The sequence below is a fragment of the Lepus europaeus genome, chromosome X (assembly GCF_033115175.1).
Source record: "Lepus europaeus isolate LE1 chromosome X, mLepTim1.pri, whole genome shotgun sequence".
Classification (NCBI taxonomy): domain Eukaryota; kingdom Metazoa; phylum Chordata; class Mammalia; order Lagomorpha; family Leporidae; genus Lepus; species Lepus europaeus.
Genome location: NC_084850.1, coordinates 115,590,773 through 115,610,823, shown reverse-complemented (window position 1 = coordinate 115,610,823; position 20,051 = coordinate 115,590,773). Strand labels below are relative to the sequence as shown.

The 20,051-nt window shown below is 36.3% G+C and overlaps 1 protein-coding gene across 8 annotated transcripts in view; it reads right to left on the bottom strand.

Moving 5' to 3' along the window:
• Positions 1-20,051, bottom strand: part of DMD (dystrophin) — a 2,142,101-nt gene that overhangs the window by 1,764,768 nt on the left and 357,282 nt on the right. For all 8 annotated transcript variants that reach the window (XM_062183372.1, XM_062183374.1, XM_062183379.1 and 5 more), the window contains exons 3-4: positions 6,571-6,663; positions 1,886-1,963 (exon numbers count right to left, since the gene is read on the bottom strand). In XM_062183372.1, coding sequence (XP_062039356.1) covers positions 1,886-1,963; positions 6,571-6,663 — 171 coding nt within the window. The remainder of the gene's footprint in view (positions 1-1,885; positions 1,964-6,570; positions 6,664-20,051) is intronic.

The following is a 20,051-nucleotide window of genomic DNA, read 5'->3' as shown; positions in this document are numbered from 1 at the left end:
CTAAAGATGAAAGGATTTTTCCCTGCTTGTGGAAGGCAACACATACATCTACTGATATTTGGCCATTCCACAGGGATAGGAGAGAGCATTCCTAACACACTTCAAATTGTCTAATGCCTAGTTGACAGCTCAGATCTGAATTAGGTTAATTTAAGTAAAATTGTTAAGCTGTTGCATTTCTTGCAAGTCCAATTTTATGTATTGTGTATTTATAATGTACACATATTTTATAGCATTTTATACTGTGCTTTGTGGTGACAAGAGAAAGAAGATCACTATTAATGCCACAGTTCATGTTATTGGTAATCTCAGTCCTGTTAACTGCTAAATATGTTGTCATCTGACAAAGGCAAATTAAGGGCTCTAAATAAAAATATATTTCCATCAATTTTGGGGGTTTTAGTAGTATTTCTATTATACAGTAAGATTATATTTTCATTATTATTACTTTCTTAGCTAAAAATAATGCCCTCTCAGGGCCAGCACTGTGGCACAGTAAGTTAAAACCCCAGCCTACAGCATCGGCATCCCATATGGGTGCCGGTTTGAGTTCTGGCTGCTCCTCTTCAGATTCAGCTCTCTGCTGTGGCCTGGGAAAGCAGTGGAAGATGGTCCAAGTTCTTGGGCCCCTGTACCTGAAGTATGCAGGCATACAGGTTAAAATTGATCAGATTTGGGAACTGGAAGCATTTCTAGGGAACTTTAAGGGGCCACATTTTAGTGTAAATTTTAGGGGGTCTTCTCTGATTTCATACCCACATGGGAGACCTGGAGGAGGCTCCTGGCTTCGGATCAGCTCAGCTCTGGCTGTTGCGGTCATTTGGGGAGTGAACCAATAGAATGGAAGACCTCTCTCTCTCTAGCTCTCTTGTTTTTTTTTTAAATTTTTTTTTAAAATTTTTTGATAGGCAGAGTGGACAGTGAGAGAGAGAGACAGAGAGAAAGGTTTTCTTTTTTCCATTGGTTCACCCCTCAATGGCCGGCGTGCTGTGGCCGGTGCACTGCGCTGATCTGAAGCCAGGAGCCAGGTGCTTCTCCTGGTCTCCCATGCAGGTGCAGGGCTCAAGGACCTGGGCCATCCTCCACTGCCTTCCCGGGCCACAGCAGAGAGCTGGACTGGAAGAGGTGCAACCGGGACAAAATCCGGCACCCAGACTGGTACTAGAACCCGGTGTACCAGCTTCTACACCTCTGATCTGGCTTCATACCATGTACCTGGGAAAGCAGCACAAGATAGTCCAATTCCTTGGGCCCTTACACCCACGTGGGTGACTTAAATGGAGTTCCACACACCTGGCTTCAGCTTGGCCCAGCCCTGGCTATCCAGGCCATTTAGGGAGTCAATTGGTGGATTGTCTGTCCCTCCCTCTCCCTAAATCAGTCTTTTAAATAAAAAAATAAATATTTAAAAAATAGTGATTTTCTGTATACTTTTTATGTTTGGAGTGGCATTTAATGAATGTTAGCTTGATTCAAATAAATTTTATTATGATAAGGTTTGAACAGTCTTAGTACATAAAAAATTATATTCAGTATAGTAAAATCCACTGATTGCAAAGAACACCTCTGAAAGTAATCGAGTTCATTGTAGGACTCAGTTTGCTCAGCAAATATATCAGTAGCATGTCAAATCTGAAAAGCTGGAGTTAGCCTATCAGGTCTGGGCCACACCTTTCCTTGCCCTCGGCAGCTGCAAGAATTTGCTTTCAGAATCACAATAACCATAGGTAAACAAACAAGAACTAGAAAGCATGCTCTAAATAAGAACTGATTTGACTGACAACAGAACTTGAGAAGCTTCCTCTGCATTTGGGGCCAAGGCCCCCATTCAAACATTAAGCATACTGTCACAGGACATCCAGACCCTGTCAAGGTCACCACTTACATTATTTTTCTGCAAGACCCGCAGTGCCTTGTTGACATTGTTCAGGGCATGAACTCTTGTGGATCCTTTTTCTTTTGGCTGAAAACAAAATGAAATAGTGTTCACTGCCCAGTAGAGAGACCAACAATCTACTAGAAAGAAGACCATTTATAAATTTCGCTTTTAAGTTTGACTATTTTAAATGAGCACAGGTTGTGAGGCATTGATTTAATGAATCTGAGGGCTTTGGGTTAATTATCCTTGGCATAAAAGTGTGATTTTTGTTTTTATTTTTTTATTTTATTTTTAGCATGAACAAACCATGCACCAAAAACGACAGTACTTTTTTTTTTCTTTACAAAGATAGTTTTGGAATAAATATACCTTCCTTCCATAGCCCAGTGGAGATTACTTCATGACCACCAACCAGGGAAACATAAGCATAAGGACTTTGCTAGCAAGATGGATATTTGAGTTAATGCCCTCACATTTTAGGGAAGTTTAAAGGAGCTTAGAGTCTAGCAAAGATATATATGCAAAACAGAGTTAAAATAAATTTTTTCATGAATATTACCATAATTTTCCTAGTCACTGAAGCTGAAAGCCCCAATCATATTTGGTTCCTTAACTCTCATTCTCAATCCCAAAAGTTAATCTCATCCTGTAAGTTTTAAATTAACATCTGTCTAATTCATTACAGTAACAACTTAACTCATATATTCAATTGTGGACTTCTAAAAATTGTATCATTATTATGCCGATTGTATTAGTATTTACTCCCTCCTATTTTCATTTGTTTTACCTTAAATACAAGCTTTCATTAGCTCTTGCATAGAATATATCCTAACCTCCTGTCCCTCTCTTCTCATTCACTATTCCTCCTTTCATTCACCTTACAGGTCTTTAACAATGGCATTCCTGAAGTAGGCACATTACCTATGCAAACTGCTTGCATAGCTCTTATCTCAGCTACAACAGGACTATAGCTAAGTTGAGTATATGAACTACAAACCCTGACTGTCCAGGTTGAACTTTCAGATTTGTCTCTTTTACTACTATGTAACTTGGGCAAATTTCTTAATCTCCCTGTACTCTGATCCCCTAACATGTCAAAATAGTTTTAATAAAATTACTGCTTCTTATAGTGGTTGGGTTTATTCAGTGTGTTAACAAATATAAACACTTAGATTGATACTTGCCATATAATAGGTATAATCTATATTTTTGCCATTATTGTTACTGAGCTTGTAGTATATGCCAGGTACTTGTACTACCTTTAAACTCCATTCTACGACAAATAACTTCATCCACATTGTACAAATAATGTTATCTGAGGTTAATAGCTAATATAGGGCTATACAAATAAGAACTGATGAAGTCAAGATCCAAACTTTAGTTTGAACCCATACAGCCAACGTCTTTCCAAATTTGCTTCCTTCTCCTTCCTTGTATGTGCACTGGTGAAATAATACTTTGTTTTGTCTTCACTTGTTGAGTATTGCTTCCTACTTTCCAGTATTGCCTCTCTCCTTCCCAAGCAGTTCCTCACCCTGGAACACCTTATGCTTTGTACTACCTGCTAAACTTCCCAAATTAAGCTCAAGCATCCTATTCTCCACAATGACTTGCCTGATATTCATTATCAAACAGTGTTGATAACTTATTCCATTTACTTTCCACAATATTAAGGATAACTTTATGAATAAGTATCTCATTTTTACCACTTCAAAAATTTTTATTCCAGAATATCACAATAACATAAACTTATATTTTGGTACTTTTCCCATTTTCCAACACAAAGAGAAAGAAAATAAAGCCATAGAAAGACAAGTGTTTACTCTGTTCTTTATACTTTTTACTAGCTGAATATTATGGTTAGTGATGCATTCAGTCTGTGTGGACTGAAATTATGTATTTACAAATTTTTTTTAAAAAAGAGAGAAAGGAAGAAAAGAGGGATATTGAGGGAGGGAGAGAAGGAGGAAGTGTTATTCTTAGAGTTTTATCTATGAAACACATGAAATCTGTTCCCTTTATGTTAATAAAAATGTAAAAAACAAAGAAAAAAGAGTAAAAAAAAGACAAGAGTTTAGATTAAAAGAATAGTAACAAGATCAAAGTGATATTGTGAATATTTAGACTCACAGCATACAAATCTGATGGCAATTTTATAATTTTAAATATTGAAAAATAATTATTAAAAAGAATTACCTAATATTTGGAAAAAACAAAAGTCACATACTACCTTTTAGCCAGATGTAGAAAATTTATGTGACAAGTTTTTGTAACATTTGTCTTTTCTTTTTTAATTACATAATTGTACATATCTACACATACATATTTAACAAGACCATAGAAATTCTACTGTCATAAAAGATTGCAGTTTCTGATCTTAAAGTGGAAACTGAAGTCTGCACCACTAGCTTCTCATTGGGGAGTAATTTTAATTTTATAGTTGTAAGGCAAATATCTCCCTTGTAGCCCTGTGGATGCCATGAGCCAATAATCCTAATGCAGATGCTCCCAAGTAGGATACTAAGATTGCTGTTGAACACTATATACAACTCCCATTAGGGGTGGAGGACGTAACTCTGCACAAACTATTAGGATTCAATACCAGGTACAGGGAGTTGGAGTTCTGAAATTGGGAGAATTCATGAAACAGGTGATTTTACTCTGTGGGAAAGGTGAAGTCTCCAGACCAGGGCTGACAGATCTGTGACTGGAATGAAGAATGGATCACAGATTCTGTTAGCAGCAATATCTGAAATTATAGAGCTTTTATTGGTTTATGTGAAAGCTTGGTAATTCTTTCCCCACCAACCACTTTATAATGGCCACTCCCATGGATACTTTGTATGCCATTTTCCAAGTCTGTTCATTGTACCTGTGCAACTAAGTATGCGTGCATGCATGCATATATCTATCTGCTTATACCAATGAATATCTAAAGTCCTTTATAATTATTTCAATTGCCTAGGCTTATCATTTTAAACATTGTGACTACTTGAAATTTGGTATCGATGATAAAATTTCTTTGAGTGATGGAAGGATTGCCTCAGTCCACGATGGCCAGAGAGTAGCTGCACCACAGAAGTGGCTTATGGGGTATCCAGAGGCAGACTAAACATTTGTGTATTGTTCCAGGATAGGTTGTGCAACATATTATCTCTGAAAGAATTTTCATAAACACTTGGAAAACATTGGGGCATTCATATTTGTTAAATGAAAGCAAGACTGACACAGAATAAAGGAGAAATTAGGGAAACATAGACACACACCAACTGTGTATCTATAGCCATACACACATATAGTAAGACCTCTAATCAATGAATTTAAGACTAAATATGCACAATGTCCTCAAATTGATTAAAAGCAGATGTTCAATTGTAAAAAAAAGTTTGAATTAGTATTTTCTTGACTAAAATGATTATTCAAGTAAGCCATCAAGTTGTCCTTATATAATACACATCCAGGCTTCTTGAAAATGTATAAGTTGTAGTCTAAATTAATAATATTTTAATCCCATATGGCAGCTAAAGAAAATTAAAATATGAAACTATAAGTTATATCCTTTTTCTGTAGGATTTCAGCATTTATTTGTGGAGGGATGTCACAGTTATTCATACAAATAGCAAACACAATGAAAAAATAAATAAACATAGATGTTCTACAGAATTTAAGAAGCAGAAGAAATTAGCAAAATAAATTGGAAATACTTGACTAAGGATAAACGAAAATTTTTGGATGACCATTAGCATAGGGAAAAGTACAGAAACCAGTACAAGCAATTAAAACAGCACAGGCAAAACCCCAGGCATATATCACAGAACAGAGACCAACTTGGTTAGTATACGAGAGTTGTAGGAGTCAAGTTGTGGAGATAGGCCCTTTGATAACTTTGACTTTGAATGACAACCAAAGATTGTATAGTATCTACAAAATTTGTGTGTGTCTGTGTGTGTGTTGGGGAATTATAGTGAGTGGCAAAGAGAAGAGATTAAAGCAATAATTTACTAGAATTCATTTGATATGCAGAGTGGCTATGACTATAAGGGGGGGGGGCTTAACATCAATCTAAAAATAAGATTATTTCAGTCAGGATATTTGATTTCTAGAGGCCCCCATAATGAAATCTTGATGAATTAACTGATCTCACTCATCCATGATTTTATTGACCTATAATCATATCATAATCATATCCATCTCCACAGCAGTGCTTGCTTCGAAGTTAGGCAAGATAATGATTCTGAAAGAGAAGTTACATTCTCATCACACATGCTGTTGTGTATTGGACTAAAATATTTCACTTTATCATGCTGCCCCACATTAATTGTTTATTTATAAAGTAATAATATTCTACTATAAAATAGTTAAAAATAAATAAAAGAACAAAGATAATTGTGAATGTCATTATGTATAGATTCCCTTCTAAAGCTATTCAGTGAGATACCTAACTGTAAAAACAAGTAATATGAATTAATTAACATAAATTATATCACTGAAAATTTTAGCTGTTGCTCTGCATATGACAGACTATCCCAAAATAAAAGTAATAACATAAGATATTTTTAGTTGGGAATATGTCTTGTACTGTTAAATAAGTACTTAATAAATTACTGAATTTTACTAGATCGTATAAAATTTTGCTGTTTGTTTCTGATCTGTAATTTTCCTAAGGTTAAATTTATCTTAAAATTACGCACCAGTTGTTGCCCTGTCAGGCCTTCGAGGAGGTCTAGGAGGCGTCTCCCATCCTGCAGGTCACTGAAGAGGTTCTCTATATGCTGCTTCCCAAACTAAAATACAAAATACAGCCAGTTAAACGAAGCAGATGTCCAACACATCAATTTCATGGTATTGTCTTTTGAAATTTAAAGCTACTTTTAAGAATATTTAGTGTTTCTAATTATTATATGTCAAGGATGATGGGTGACAAAACAAAGTTCTAGTTAAACAAAATAAAACGTATCATCATTAGGCCAATCTATTTGAATTGTTTTTAAGTAACAAGAATTGGAGATGTATAGCTAAGTGATCCACTTAATCCAACTTAGTCAATGCAGTTTCTATGAAGGAGAGAAAAAAAAAACATTTAAATCATGGGGCAGTTTGGGTAATAGAGAAGTAAACATACAAAGAAACAAAAAACACATATAATTTGCTCTGGTGGATAAATAAAATTTAACTGTCCAGTATATTTGGAAGTATAATATACACTCATAGTGTTCAACAACCTCATTGCACAAAACACTTTTTCTTTACAGACACACTGTACATACGGCTTCAGAATGACCCATTCTTATTGGATAACTCGAATTTTAGGAGGATCTAATTTAAATAGAGCTGAAATAAGCATGTGAATACATTTTATCTATTTTCTCAGTTCTTTGCTCAGGAATTATACTATGGAAAATAAGTCGCTCATAATATCTATAGTTTTTGGAGTAAGTACTCATGAGAGAAACTCCTCTAAATGAATAGGTTTTACCACCTTTGTAGCATTAATGTATTCATCCTGCAGGTGAGAAATAGAGAGGTAGGATATATGCGGTATTTTGTCACTAAACTAGAAGGGTTAAAGCCAAGATTTTGCCTCTGTTGAACACCTGGGGCCTTTTTTATTTCTATCTGATCATGTTGCTTCCTGGGCCTTTTTATCCTTCTGCTTGATTATCTTTCAAATATTTCATTTCTTCTGTCATGTGCTCACAAATAGCACCTTTCTTTGGTTAAAAGCCTACAATCACTTCATATGAGATCATCCCCAGCTTTTCCATCAACCAAGTTATCTAGAAAGCCCCAATTTATCAGTCACAGATGTATATTGAGCACCAACAGAGTTGAGTTAGGTACTGAATTTACCTGAGTAAATCATGCAGACATAGCCCTGGTGGAACTTAAAGAGTCCAAGAGGGAAACAAATATTTATGAAAGGTATTGCTACATAGAAGTAGTAAAACAGTAAGCAGCACATTACTTTGGGAACTCCCATAGTCTGGGGATCAGGAAATAGTTTCCCCAAAATGTCAGATGATGGGTCTATCAGTAGCCTTTGCATGATGAAACTGTTGGCTTACACACAAACTTTGAATCTCACAATGGGAAAAAGACCCTTGATTTCCAGACAAAAGATACTCCAAAAACCCAAGATTGAAGACACAGTGTTCTGACACTCCCTATAGCCAGATGCACTCTTCAGCCAAGTTCAATACAAGTTATGCTTTGGAAATTCTACCAAAATGGTTTTGTTCTAAAATTCCAGATAAAAAAGAAAACAACATAAAATATAATACACCGGAAATTTTAAGAAGTTTTACACATATATGATTTATATACAAGTCATGCTTAAAACAATAGTGCCATTTTCATGAAACTTTAAGGAAAGCTTTCTAGTAAAAGCAGAGAACATGAATGCATACTTTCTGGGAATGTTGTCAAGAACCTCATGCCTAATCTCAAATAGCATGATATTTTGAGGGTAATAGTAAGGTTTTATTTTCAAATTGACTGGAGGTATACAGTGCTTTGAATATGTACTTTCTTTACAGGAGTAAAATTTTACAAATAATTTGAGAAAAGTCTGATGTCTAAAATTATAAGAAAGAAACTTGTACACTACAATGTGATAATTTTTGAAGAAAATAAAATAGCTGGCAGACATACTTGCTCTCACAAATATATACATATATAGGTAGATAATGTCAAAAATGGAAGAGTGTGGGTAGAAGAATGTTCATTCAAAAAGAGACTGAGAAAGGCATGGTAAGTCTCTAGTTATAAAATAAAGCATGAACTCCAAAGACATAGGGATCATACAGCACCTAAGACAGAACTGTGTTTACATTTGGGACAAGGAGTCTAGACAATTTGACAAAGCAGAGGATCTTCTTTTGGTCCAAACTCATGCACACAGACCCAGTGTCTTCTCTAATTCTCCTTTTAAAACTGGAGTCAACCAAAATAGGGAGCAATTGAAGGACTGAAGGGCAATCAGAGACCTGTAGGTGCACCTAGTTGGGGCACTTAAAAGGAGGCAACAATGAGGTGGCAGAGAAAAATACAGTTCTTTGTATTACACATAATTTTAAAAATTCATATAATCAATGATGTAGTAAATTCTCATGACTAAAATACAACTCCAACTCATTATGTCTATCATATTCTCCAACAGAGTGCTTTTCAGAAGGTTCCAACAGAACATTCTTGAAGCTAATGAGATTGAATGAATGTATCCTGGACTTTGGCAGTACAAATTATACAGGGGCTGCAGGCTTCTATGAAAGCATATATTTTATGCTAAGAATTCACAGAGATGTTGCCTTAATATCTTAATGTATTTTTCTTTTGGTATAAAAATAATCCCAAATGCTTTAGAGTAAATTTTAGTCTCTTATGACTTAAAATTATTCTCAATGGAATTTTCAATATTTAGCCTATAACTTCTGGGGCCTTCAAGTGCTTTGTCATATTCTCCCTATAGTATAAGTACACTATAGACAGCAAAACATCTCATTTATCCTGGTTGGTTTTTCTTTCTTTCCTGGTTTCAACTACTCATTCTATGGTTATAGATATGATATATCAAAGGTAGCATATGTTTTAGAGTCAGGCATTGCTAATTAAATCAAGACACCTATCCACTAGCTGTGCATCTTGGGCAAGTGACTGAACCTTTTTAAGGCATGACTTATTGACGAGTAAAATGAGGATTGGAATAACATCACTTCAGAGCACTCCTCAGAGGTTTTAATTAAACAATGTAACTGTGTTATACAGACTTGGCAAATAGCCTGCACTCAATGAATACAAGATAATTTCTTTTATGTTTTAGGTTTATATTATGTCTTCTCTTCATACCATTCGTTGGTCAAATTCTAAGTATAGATGAAATTATGGTCGGCGCCATGGCTTAACAGGTTAATCCTCTGCCTTGTGGCACTGGCACACCGGGTTCTAGTCCTGGTTGGGGCTCCGGATTCTATCCCGGTTGCCCCTCTTCCAGGCCAGCTCTCTGCTATGGCCCGGGAAGGCAGTGGAGGATGGCCCAAGTGCTTGGGCCCTGCACCCGCATGGGAGACCAGGAGAAGCACCTGGCTCCTGGCTTTGGATCAGCGAGATGCGCTGGCCGCAGCGGCCATTGGAGGGTGAACCAATGGCAAAAAAGAAGACCTTTCTCTCTGTCTCTCTCTCTCACTATCCACTCTGCCTGTCAACAAAAAAAAAAAAAAAAAAAAAGAAAAAAGAAAAAAAGAAAAAAATATATAGCATGTTGCTGAATCTATTGGAAAGTTGAGTGTTCACCTAGAAGGCCCTCTATTGTCTCTTAGTTTAATGCTCCTCTAAGATGGAAGTCAAGCAGACAACACGTCATCCCACAAGCAATTACAAAAACTGCTAAATGTGCATGGTGCAGGAGAAGCACTTAGAGGTTTCAACTTCTTTTTATCTTCTCTTGGATATTTTTAATTAAATGTTCTTTTGTTTTCCTCCCCTTTCATCTTCCATATCTACCAAGTCTTTTTTGTTGCAGGTGACACTTTATGTCATTAAAACAGTAATATTTCCTTAAAGTTCCATCTTCAATGACTTTTCAAATGCATGCAAATTACTTTGTAATACATGTAAAACATTAATCCTCTGTGAGCTATGTGGCCTTGTTGCTCCCTGTCTTCAAATCCTTTCATGACTAATATTTTCATTTTCAAGTAAACTTAGTAAATATTAGATATTATTCAGCAGTTCTACACATTCATGTATATTGTCTACCTCCTTGATAACCCAAATAACAAGATAAAAGAACCATAAATTGAAATAATATTTCTACATCAGTGTCAGTATGAAATAAGGAAGGGACTGGAATTGTGGTATAGCAGGTAAGGTCCCTGCCAGCAATAGCTGCAACCCATATGGGCGCCAGTTCATGTCCCAGCTGTTCCACTTCCCATCTAGCTCCCTACTAACGGCGTGGGAAAAGCAGTGAAGATATCCCAAGTGATTGGGCTCATGTGGGAGACCTGGAAGAAGTTCCTGGCTTCTGGCTTCAGCATGCACCAGCTCTGGCCATTGCGGCCATCTGTGGAGTGAACCAATAGATGGATGATCTCTGCCTTTCTCTGTCTCTCCCTTCTCTCTCTGTTACTCTTTCAATAAACAAATCTTTTTTAAAAAGAGAAATGAGGGAACCTGGAAGCATGTGCAATGTTCAAAGTAAAACTCAGGTTGATTGGTAAGAAGCATAAACAAAATGGGAAATAGTTCAAAGTGAAAACAATTGAGAAAGGCACAAAAAATGCATTTGCAAAAAAATGTTTAAATGGGTTCCGAATCTTCAGGCTTGTACTGGTGTTTTAACTTGAAAACACAGAGATCAATACAATGTTCCAGTAGGACATAGAGAGCACAGGGATAATTTAGCATGACCTTCTTATTACAGAAAGGTCAAGCCGTGAACATATCTACTGCTGCCAAAGTCAAGAGATTGCTCTGTGATTACAAATATCTAGATACCACAAACTCCCAAAGTACTGAAAACACAAAAGAAGGAATGCATAACTAGAGATTCAAAACTTATAGGGGAATGTTGCTAACCAGCTCCCAGAAAATTAATGCAACCCATTGTAGGATAAACAAGCAGCTTTCCTAGATTACCATTTACTTAGGTATGGGTAAAATTATTTTACGTATAAGAAAAATTGTTTTATTTAGTATAGTATACGCATAGGAAAATACAAATGTCTTAAGTTTATGAGCAAATGAATCTTCACAAACTAAACTTATTCAGAATACCAGCACCCAGATGGAGAAGTAGAATATAAATAGTACCCTAGGAGCTTCCTCACACTCTCTTCTACCTAAAATGTCCCAAGGAATGACCACTGCAATGATACTTACTATCATGCATTTGTTTTTCATGAAAGGAATCTTCAAAACAGAAAAAAAATACTGCATTAGCATTTTATTATGCTATTGATTGATAAGGTTTACTCAGAGAAAATTTAGAAAGGAAAAAAGTCCCATTGAGGAGATACACAAGTGCTTTAAAAAGCACAGGGAAGTGATATAATGCTGTGGGATAAAAGTTTGTTTTGTACCCAGAATGCCTCGGTTCATTTTCCACTCTGCCATTTTCTAGATGTGTGATCTTGGCCAAGTAATTTAATCTCTCTATGCCTTGCCATTTTCAGCATCATTGTGACATTGTGAAGATTTAAATAAATTCCGAAGAGTGCTTTATTTGTAAGATACGTCATAAAAGGTACTTTTAAAAGTCCATAGAAAACAGAATTAAAAGCTATGTTTATTTTGGCACAAAGATTTTTTTTGTATACTGAACAGTTATTAAATTAGAGGGTATATGACTGTAAAGCTCTTCAAAATATTGTATTCACTTAATAAAGATCAAATGTATTGCTAAAACCAAAAAAAAAAAGAAATTTATAAGGCATATTTTCCATGATTTTTTCTGAAGAATCCTTGTAAAAGTGTTAGTTAGTATGTACCCTTTTATGAATTTTGTAAAACGAATAATCCATATTTTCCACAATTCTCCTTGTAATTTTGGCCTCAAATAACAAAAGAGGCCAACTTCAAAGCATTAGTGTAATGATTAAATGTGATAATAGATACTAGGTGTCCCAACATGGTGGTTGGAAAAGTGCTCAATGAATCCAAATTTTATCCCCTTTGCCCTTCTTCCTTTTAAATGTCATCACCTTGAGGTGGAGAGTGTGACTGTAATTTAAGGGTCCCAAGGTCCTAGTAAGACTTGGCAACTTGTGGGGAGTTTAATTAGGTAGTGTTTACAAAGTTGAGGGCAAGGTGTAATGAAACCACTGGAATAGCAATCGAGAAGAGGTACTATCACTCCTAGATTCCTAAGAGTGAAGAGACCAGGAATACCAGTTACTGGATAAAGAGAATCAAGAGGGCCACCTATCAGGAGCTTTGATATTGAATGACAAACACAATTAGCCTGCAGTGAGTAAGTACCCTAATCTCTGTTTCCTCCCAACCTCCCTCCCTCTGATGTCCTCTTAAGGCTCCCATTGACCAAATTCAACTGTAAGCCAGAGGGCAAGTGAGTCTTCTCATACAGTCCACAGAGATTAGCCTCCCAGGAAAGAGAAAGACAAAGATCTGGTCTAAAGGGATAAACCAAAGATACTCAACACCCCAGACATGAGACCAAATTCCCTTTGAACTAAAAGATCAATGTCAGGGTTGTTCATGTCATGAAATAAATGAAGGCCCTAGTATTCCTCCTAGTGCTGCCTATATTGTTTCTGTCTATGGTAAAATCACCACAACAAGCCAATGGTATCACTGGGACATATCTTCTTTAATGGGGACATCACAGTACTGAACTGTTCTGTGGGCTTTAATAGCTGAAATTTAGCCTGTATTTATTCATTATCTCTTAGCATTAAAGACTTTTAGAGACTTCTGTGTACCAGGAACAATACTAAAATCTGATTACAAAGATAATCAAGCAAAACCCAAGTTATTCCTTGGAGCTAAGAATTGCTCAATGGCTTTAAGTTAGATAATACAGTAGTTTTGCAATCTCTGCAGATATAAAATGTTATTTGACATTAACTCTTTATAATATACAATCACTAGGACCCAATGTGTATGTTATACTATTAAGCACATGAGAAATGATTCAACCAGATAGCACATTTAGAACTTTGAACAGGCACCACACGATGGTTAATGGAAATCAAGTCATTATCTGTAAGTGCTCTATTATAAACCCAGAAGTAAAGTATGCTTAATGGAAAGTCAACATGGCTTGTTGTCTTACTACATCTATCTTTAACACGCTTTGTAATAAAACTGAACTCTTAACCTAGACCTGAGTATTTTTTATCTAAAAAAAATAGGTATTAATTCATTTTACCAGGTATTTTGAAACAAAAGCTTAGAAAAATTATGCAGAATAATTTTATAAGCTTAAAATAGTTGACAACTACTTATTGCAAAATGCATGGAAGGGGAACAGTGTTGTGGTGCAGAGGGTTCAGCTGCACTTTAGAACACCAACATCCTATATAGGAATGCCGAATGAGTTCAGCCTGCTCTTCTTCTAATCCAGCTTCCTGCTAATGCACCTGGGAAGGCAGTGGAGGATGGTCCAAATGCTTAGGCCCCTGCCATCTATGTGGGATACCCAGTAGAGTTCCTAGTTCCTGGCTTCAGCCTGGCCCAGCTGTGGTTCTTGCATGCATTTGGGGAATGAACCAGTGAATGGAAGATCTTCCTCTTTCTCTCTCTCTCCCTCTCTCTCTCTCTGTTGTACTTCAATTCAAATAAATAAATCTTAAAAAAAACCTTATGGAAGGCTTACAATCTCTGATTATAGCTAATTATTTCATATAGCTTTAAGTATGCCCCATAAATTGAGAATTCTGAAAGTTAAATTTTTGATTGAATCATGTAGGTACATGTTCTACATTTGAGATAGCCAGTGTTGGAAACGGAAGTTAACTATAAGCTACCCCATGGGGTGCTTTTGTGATGGTAACAGCATGGTATATGATTGGCAAGATGAAGTCCTTTGTTTTGAAGCATGTAAATCACACATTGATTCTTCCAAAAGGAAAAGAAACACATTGTGACATAATGGAAAGAGTCACTAGAGAAATGTGAAATGCTATATCTGAGTCTCAGATAACATACTGGGGCAGGGAGAATGATAGGCATGTTCAGCCTCAGTAGAAGGATATATTATATGGCTCAAGGATATCCATAAATGCTTTAATTGCTAAATGTAAAATTTATTTTGAAGTTAGCATTTTGATAATTTTAAATTGCACTACAATGCCATTGTGTGTTGGTCAATATGTTACAACACACAGCATCTCCATAAACACTCCATTCCCTACCCATTAGAAAAGCAGCCTTAGTCTATTCACACACTCCTCTTCTATGACTGTAATGAGGATCTATATGAAGTGAAATCAAACAAACAGGAAATACACAGAAAGGATAAAAATCCAATGGAATTTAAGGAACAAAATCTGTTCTTTCTATACCTCTATTTCTCTTTAACCAGGAAAATCATAGAAAATTTCCATTTTTGTAGTCAAATATGGTTGGTTGAATACTGGCGATTTCATATGAATCAATCTTATACATTTCAGAAAGACATAAGTGATAAACACTGAGCATTTGTCAGCCACTATTCTATGTATTTTGCATAGGTTATTTCAATCACTTTCCAAAAACAGTCAGTTAAAATCATTCCCATTTTACAGATGGCAAACCTGAGACACAGAGACTACAAACAACCTGAATAAAATGTAGGGAATAAGTGCTACAGACAAATCCAAACTTGAGCAATCTATCTCCAGATGGCTTAACCATTCTTCACTTTGTAACTTCTATTAAGCCTGGGCTTCTTTGACTCTAATATTATTCAGGGTTAGAGGTAAATAAAATTTTACTTGTGTGCCTTTATATAGTGTTTTTCAATAAAGTAGGAATAATTTAGTTAATTTTAACTTTGTCTTTTCCCTGCAGTTTCTGAACATTAAATAGTACACCCTACAAATAAAATTGCTCTTAACTGTAGCTTAAGTTGGTAATGGAAAGAAAATAATACAGTGACAATTCTATATTTATATATTAGGACAATTCTCCCAGGTCCTAAATTACTGTTGTTATTATCACTCAACTCTAGGGGCTCCATTAAATCCTTAGGACTCCAACATGCTTGACTTACTCAATAAAAAAGTAAATACTGCCTTAGAGCTTACCACCCCATAATGATGAAATGTAGAAATCATTGTAACTTATCTGAAAAATGCCTTTTATGTTAATCAAATAAATTACAAAAACATCTCCATTCACAAATAGATGAAATTAAATGGGCCGCTGGTAAGCAGAGCCAGTTTCACTCTTTTGAACTGAACACTGCCATTGCTTGAGAGATCCAAGCAGTCATGACTCTTACTTGAAAGTCTTCCATGTGAAATTAAGTGTGGTTAAAATGCTAAAGAATGTGGCATCTGGAAACAAATAGGCATTTATTTAAATTGCACTTCTAGCTTTTCTCAGCTATGTGAACAACATGGATAAATTAGTTATCACAGTCTTATTGCCCCCATGTGTCAAAGTGGGGTAAGGGGAGGGGAACAGTAAAATAAATCAGCTAAATTCAATCAATGTTGTTCACATGCTTCTTATTGCCCCAGGCACTGCAAAAAGTGGGATAAGAATTTTTTAAAATATTTCGCTATCTCTTTCATGGATTTCATTACAGTCTAAGAAGGCAGCATACATTTAAGCAAACATAATTATATCGTTGTGTTATAATCCCGTCAATAGTGATGTTTTAAGTATGGTACCAGCACAAATAAGAGATCACCTACACTAAAGACAGTAACAGAAGCAAAAATTCCTAGGTTGAACTTCCAAGTCTGAATAGGAATTCAACAGGCAGATATGGCAAAGGAAAGAAACTACAAGCAGAAGTAACTACAAAGGCTACTGACCAGATAATTAAATTGGATGGGCTCTTCAAGGAACTGACAAGCCACTTCTTAGAGTATAGGGAATGTGCAGGCATGGGAGAGGATGGTAATAGAGAAGTATGAAAGACCATTCCAGAGAGGACTTGATTTACTTCCCAAAGGAGCTTGTGCAAATATCTAATGGTTTTTTGGTTTTTGAGAAGCTTTAACCATACTTTTCATGTTAACAGACTAGTGTTTTCTGTAGTTAGTTATGTTTGGGAACCCAATATTGGCATTGTTCTGACACTATTTTTATGTGGAAATATTAATTGGCAAGGGAGCCATGTTGTTCAGGAACAATTGCTCTGTCAGGGTAACTGCAAAATTCAGCCAAATATTTCATCCTATACTGAATCCCTGCCTATGGCAATCTGGCATTCCTTTTCCTCTCACGAGGTTGGCCTTTGATTCATTTGACCAATAAAACACAGTGCAAGTGACTGTGTTCTATTTCCAAATGTAGCTTGAACACAGATGAGGTCATCCCAGGAGCAGCAGACAGCCAGATATTTGGGAAAGCTCAGGTCAAATAACAAAAGTAGGGCAAGTGTTTGGTGTGGTGGTTAAGTCACAGCTTGGGATGGCCACAGGCTATATCAGAGTGTCAGGGTTTTAGTCCCAGCTCTACTTCTAAATCCAGCTTCCTGCTAGTGCACACTCTGGGAGACAACAAGTGATGGCTAAAATACTTGGGTCACTGCCACCCATGCGGGAGACCCAGATTGAATTTAGGTTCTTGGATTCAGCCTGACCCAGCACCAGCTGTTGCAGGCAGACATTTGGAGACAGACACGAGGATGGCAGATTTCTCTCTTTTTCCATTTAAATAAAAATAAACAAAATATTTTGCTTTAAACAAAATAACAATGCTGCCTAGTCCAACCACAAACTAAAGACACATGATTAATCCCAGCAGAGATATGGAAAAGCACTGCCTCATATAATATGAGAGTTGATTTAACCTAAGGAGTTTTAAGGTAACTTGTTATACACCAATATCTGATAGATGCCCACAAAATAAACCTGTTTGTTTCTAAACAGCTAAAAGAGGTCTGAAAAATTAAACTGTTATAAAGATGGAGATAGTATTTATGAAATATCATCTTAAGAGAGACTTTGGCCGGCACTGCGGCTCATTAGGCTAATCCTCCACCTGCAGCGCCGGTACCCTGGGTTCTAGTCCCAACTGGGGCACCGGATTCTGTCCCAGTTGCTCCTCTTCCAATCCAGCTCTCTACTGTGGCCCGGGAAGGCAGTGGAGGATGGCCCAAGTGCTTGGGCTCCTGCACCCACATGGGAGACCAGGAGGTGGCACCTGGCTCCTGGCTTCGGGTTGGCGCAGTGCGCCAGCCATAGCGACCATTTGGGGGGTGAACCAGTGGAAGGAAGACTTTCTCTTTGTCTCTCTCTGTGTGTCACTGTCTAACTCTGCTTGTCAAAAAAAAAAAAAGAGAGATAGCCTTTTAAAGTTTTGTTAAAAATGCATTTTAAGCTAGAAAAACATTATTTTACCTTTAATATTGAGGATCGGCAAAATGTCACAATCTCTAAAGATCTGACTCAAAATGTGCTTCGGAGAAAAAGCACAGTCAATATAATCTACACAGCTCCTCCAATTCCATCTCACAAAAAAGAAATAATCAAAAACACCCTAGGATTTTTAATTCTCAGCTTTATGGAAAAACAAATACACTAGAACAAAACTTAAAAGCTCTCTAAAGCTGCATTACTTTTAGTAAGTATGGTTTTCTACCACTTTTGTGGCTACATATTGTAAATACAACAGAGATGATATTTATTGTGCACTGTGTTCATGTAAACATCATTGAAAGAAGTTAAAAAATAACTGGTGGACTGTTTTTTCTCCTATGGGCTAGAATTTTACATAGTTGCCAATTTAGATAAAAATCCATGTTTTTATTATTTTCTTCATTCTTCTAATAGTTTATTATTCAGACAATTCCAAAGCAAAAATAGTGAATCAAAAGAATTCCCTGTGAACTAAAACTATCACCTTCAGTTACTGTTTCTAGCATTTCTGGCTGAGTTATGCCAAAGGGAAGTGGTTAGGTTTGACAATTTTTCCTTACAAAGCCCAAGATAAAATCCTCAAATTGTTCTTTAAATTAATTAGAAAATCTTAATTGGCACCTATCATTTCAAAAAATAGGAAAAATGACTTTCATAACTATTCGAATAGAAATTTTTACTAGAAGTTCTCTATTATTATATGACTTAACTATAAAAGTTTACTAATTCATTAATTTGTCTCAACACCAAACATTTGCTAGTGATAAAAATTTCTGTGCAAAATTATTTTATTTCAAGAAAACAGCAACTCCCTAAAATATTACAGAGCAAATGGGAAGCTGAAGTTACCTTGGTTTTAAATACAATAATTTTCAGGTTGAAAAAAGGAAACTATCAAGCTGTCATCAACTTTTTAAATGGTTGGCAATCAGTCTTCAGGCTGAATGGCTACCTCTTTGACTCTTAAAAATTTAAATATTACTGGATACACACATGTTAAAAATATGTCACTGAACCTACACTACAATATCTGAAATGCAGATTTAAAAAAACCAGAAATTAAATTAATAGTAGAAAACAGAATAATTTGCTTGGTCTTAGATATAGTTTCTGCTAATTTTAAAACAAACATGTGCCTTATGGAAAATTTATATAAAAAAGTAAATAGTACAATTCGACCAGTGTTAACATGTTGGTTTAGAGACAGTTTTCCTTCTACTCCTATATGAGCAAATTTTGAAAAGATGTATTTATTATTATTTGAAAGGCAGAGTTAGAGAGTGGCAGAGGCTAAGAGAGAGAGATAGGTCTTCCATCCACTGGTTCATTGCCCAAATGGCCGCAATGGCCAGAGCTGGGCCAGTCTGGAGACAGGAGCGTCTTGTGGGTCTCTCATGCATGTGCAGGGGTCCAAGGAGTTGGGCCATCTTCTACTGCTTTCCTAGGCCATTGCAGAGAGCTGGATCAGAAGTGGAGCAGCCGGGACTCAAATTGGCCTGCATATGGGATGCTGGCACTGCAGGCAGAGGCTTTACCCACTATGCCACAGCGCTGGCCACATAGGCCTATGTTTTAAATTTGAATAATATTTCTAATCTTCCCCATCCTTGTGCTCTGCTCTACTCAATCTTTTCTTCATCATACAAGTGCCTACAATGTCTTAAGTATTTTATGAACAATATATTAAGGAGAATTAGTGTGCACTATATCGTTTTCCATTTATTGAGATAAAATAAGTAGGACTCAGAAGTCTTAAGTATATTCACCAAGTTATTCATGCACAGTTTCATATCCCTTCTTTCTGACTGTATTGGCTGTGGTCTTCAGCCCTATGTTGTTCCTTCATTTTTGTTTTAAATTTTATTTGGTCTTACATGATGAATATATATATATATATATACACATATATATATATAATTAAGCAAAATCTTCAAAATTTTATTTTGTAAACATGTATCCCATTGAAGCCTATAGCCTGTATTATTATACTATTAAAATATGGATGATGGCCGGTGCTGTGACTCAACAGGCTAATCCTCCGCCTAGCGGCGCTGGCACACCAGGTTCTAGTCCCGGTTGGGGCACCGGATTCTGTCCCGGTTGCCCCTTTTCCAGGCCAGCTCTCTGCTGTGGCCCGG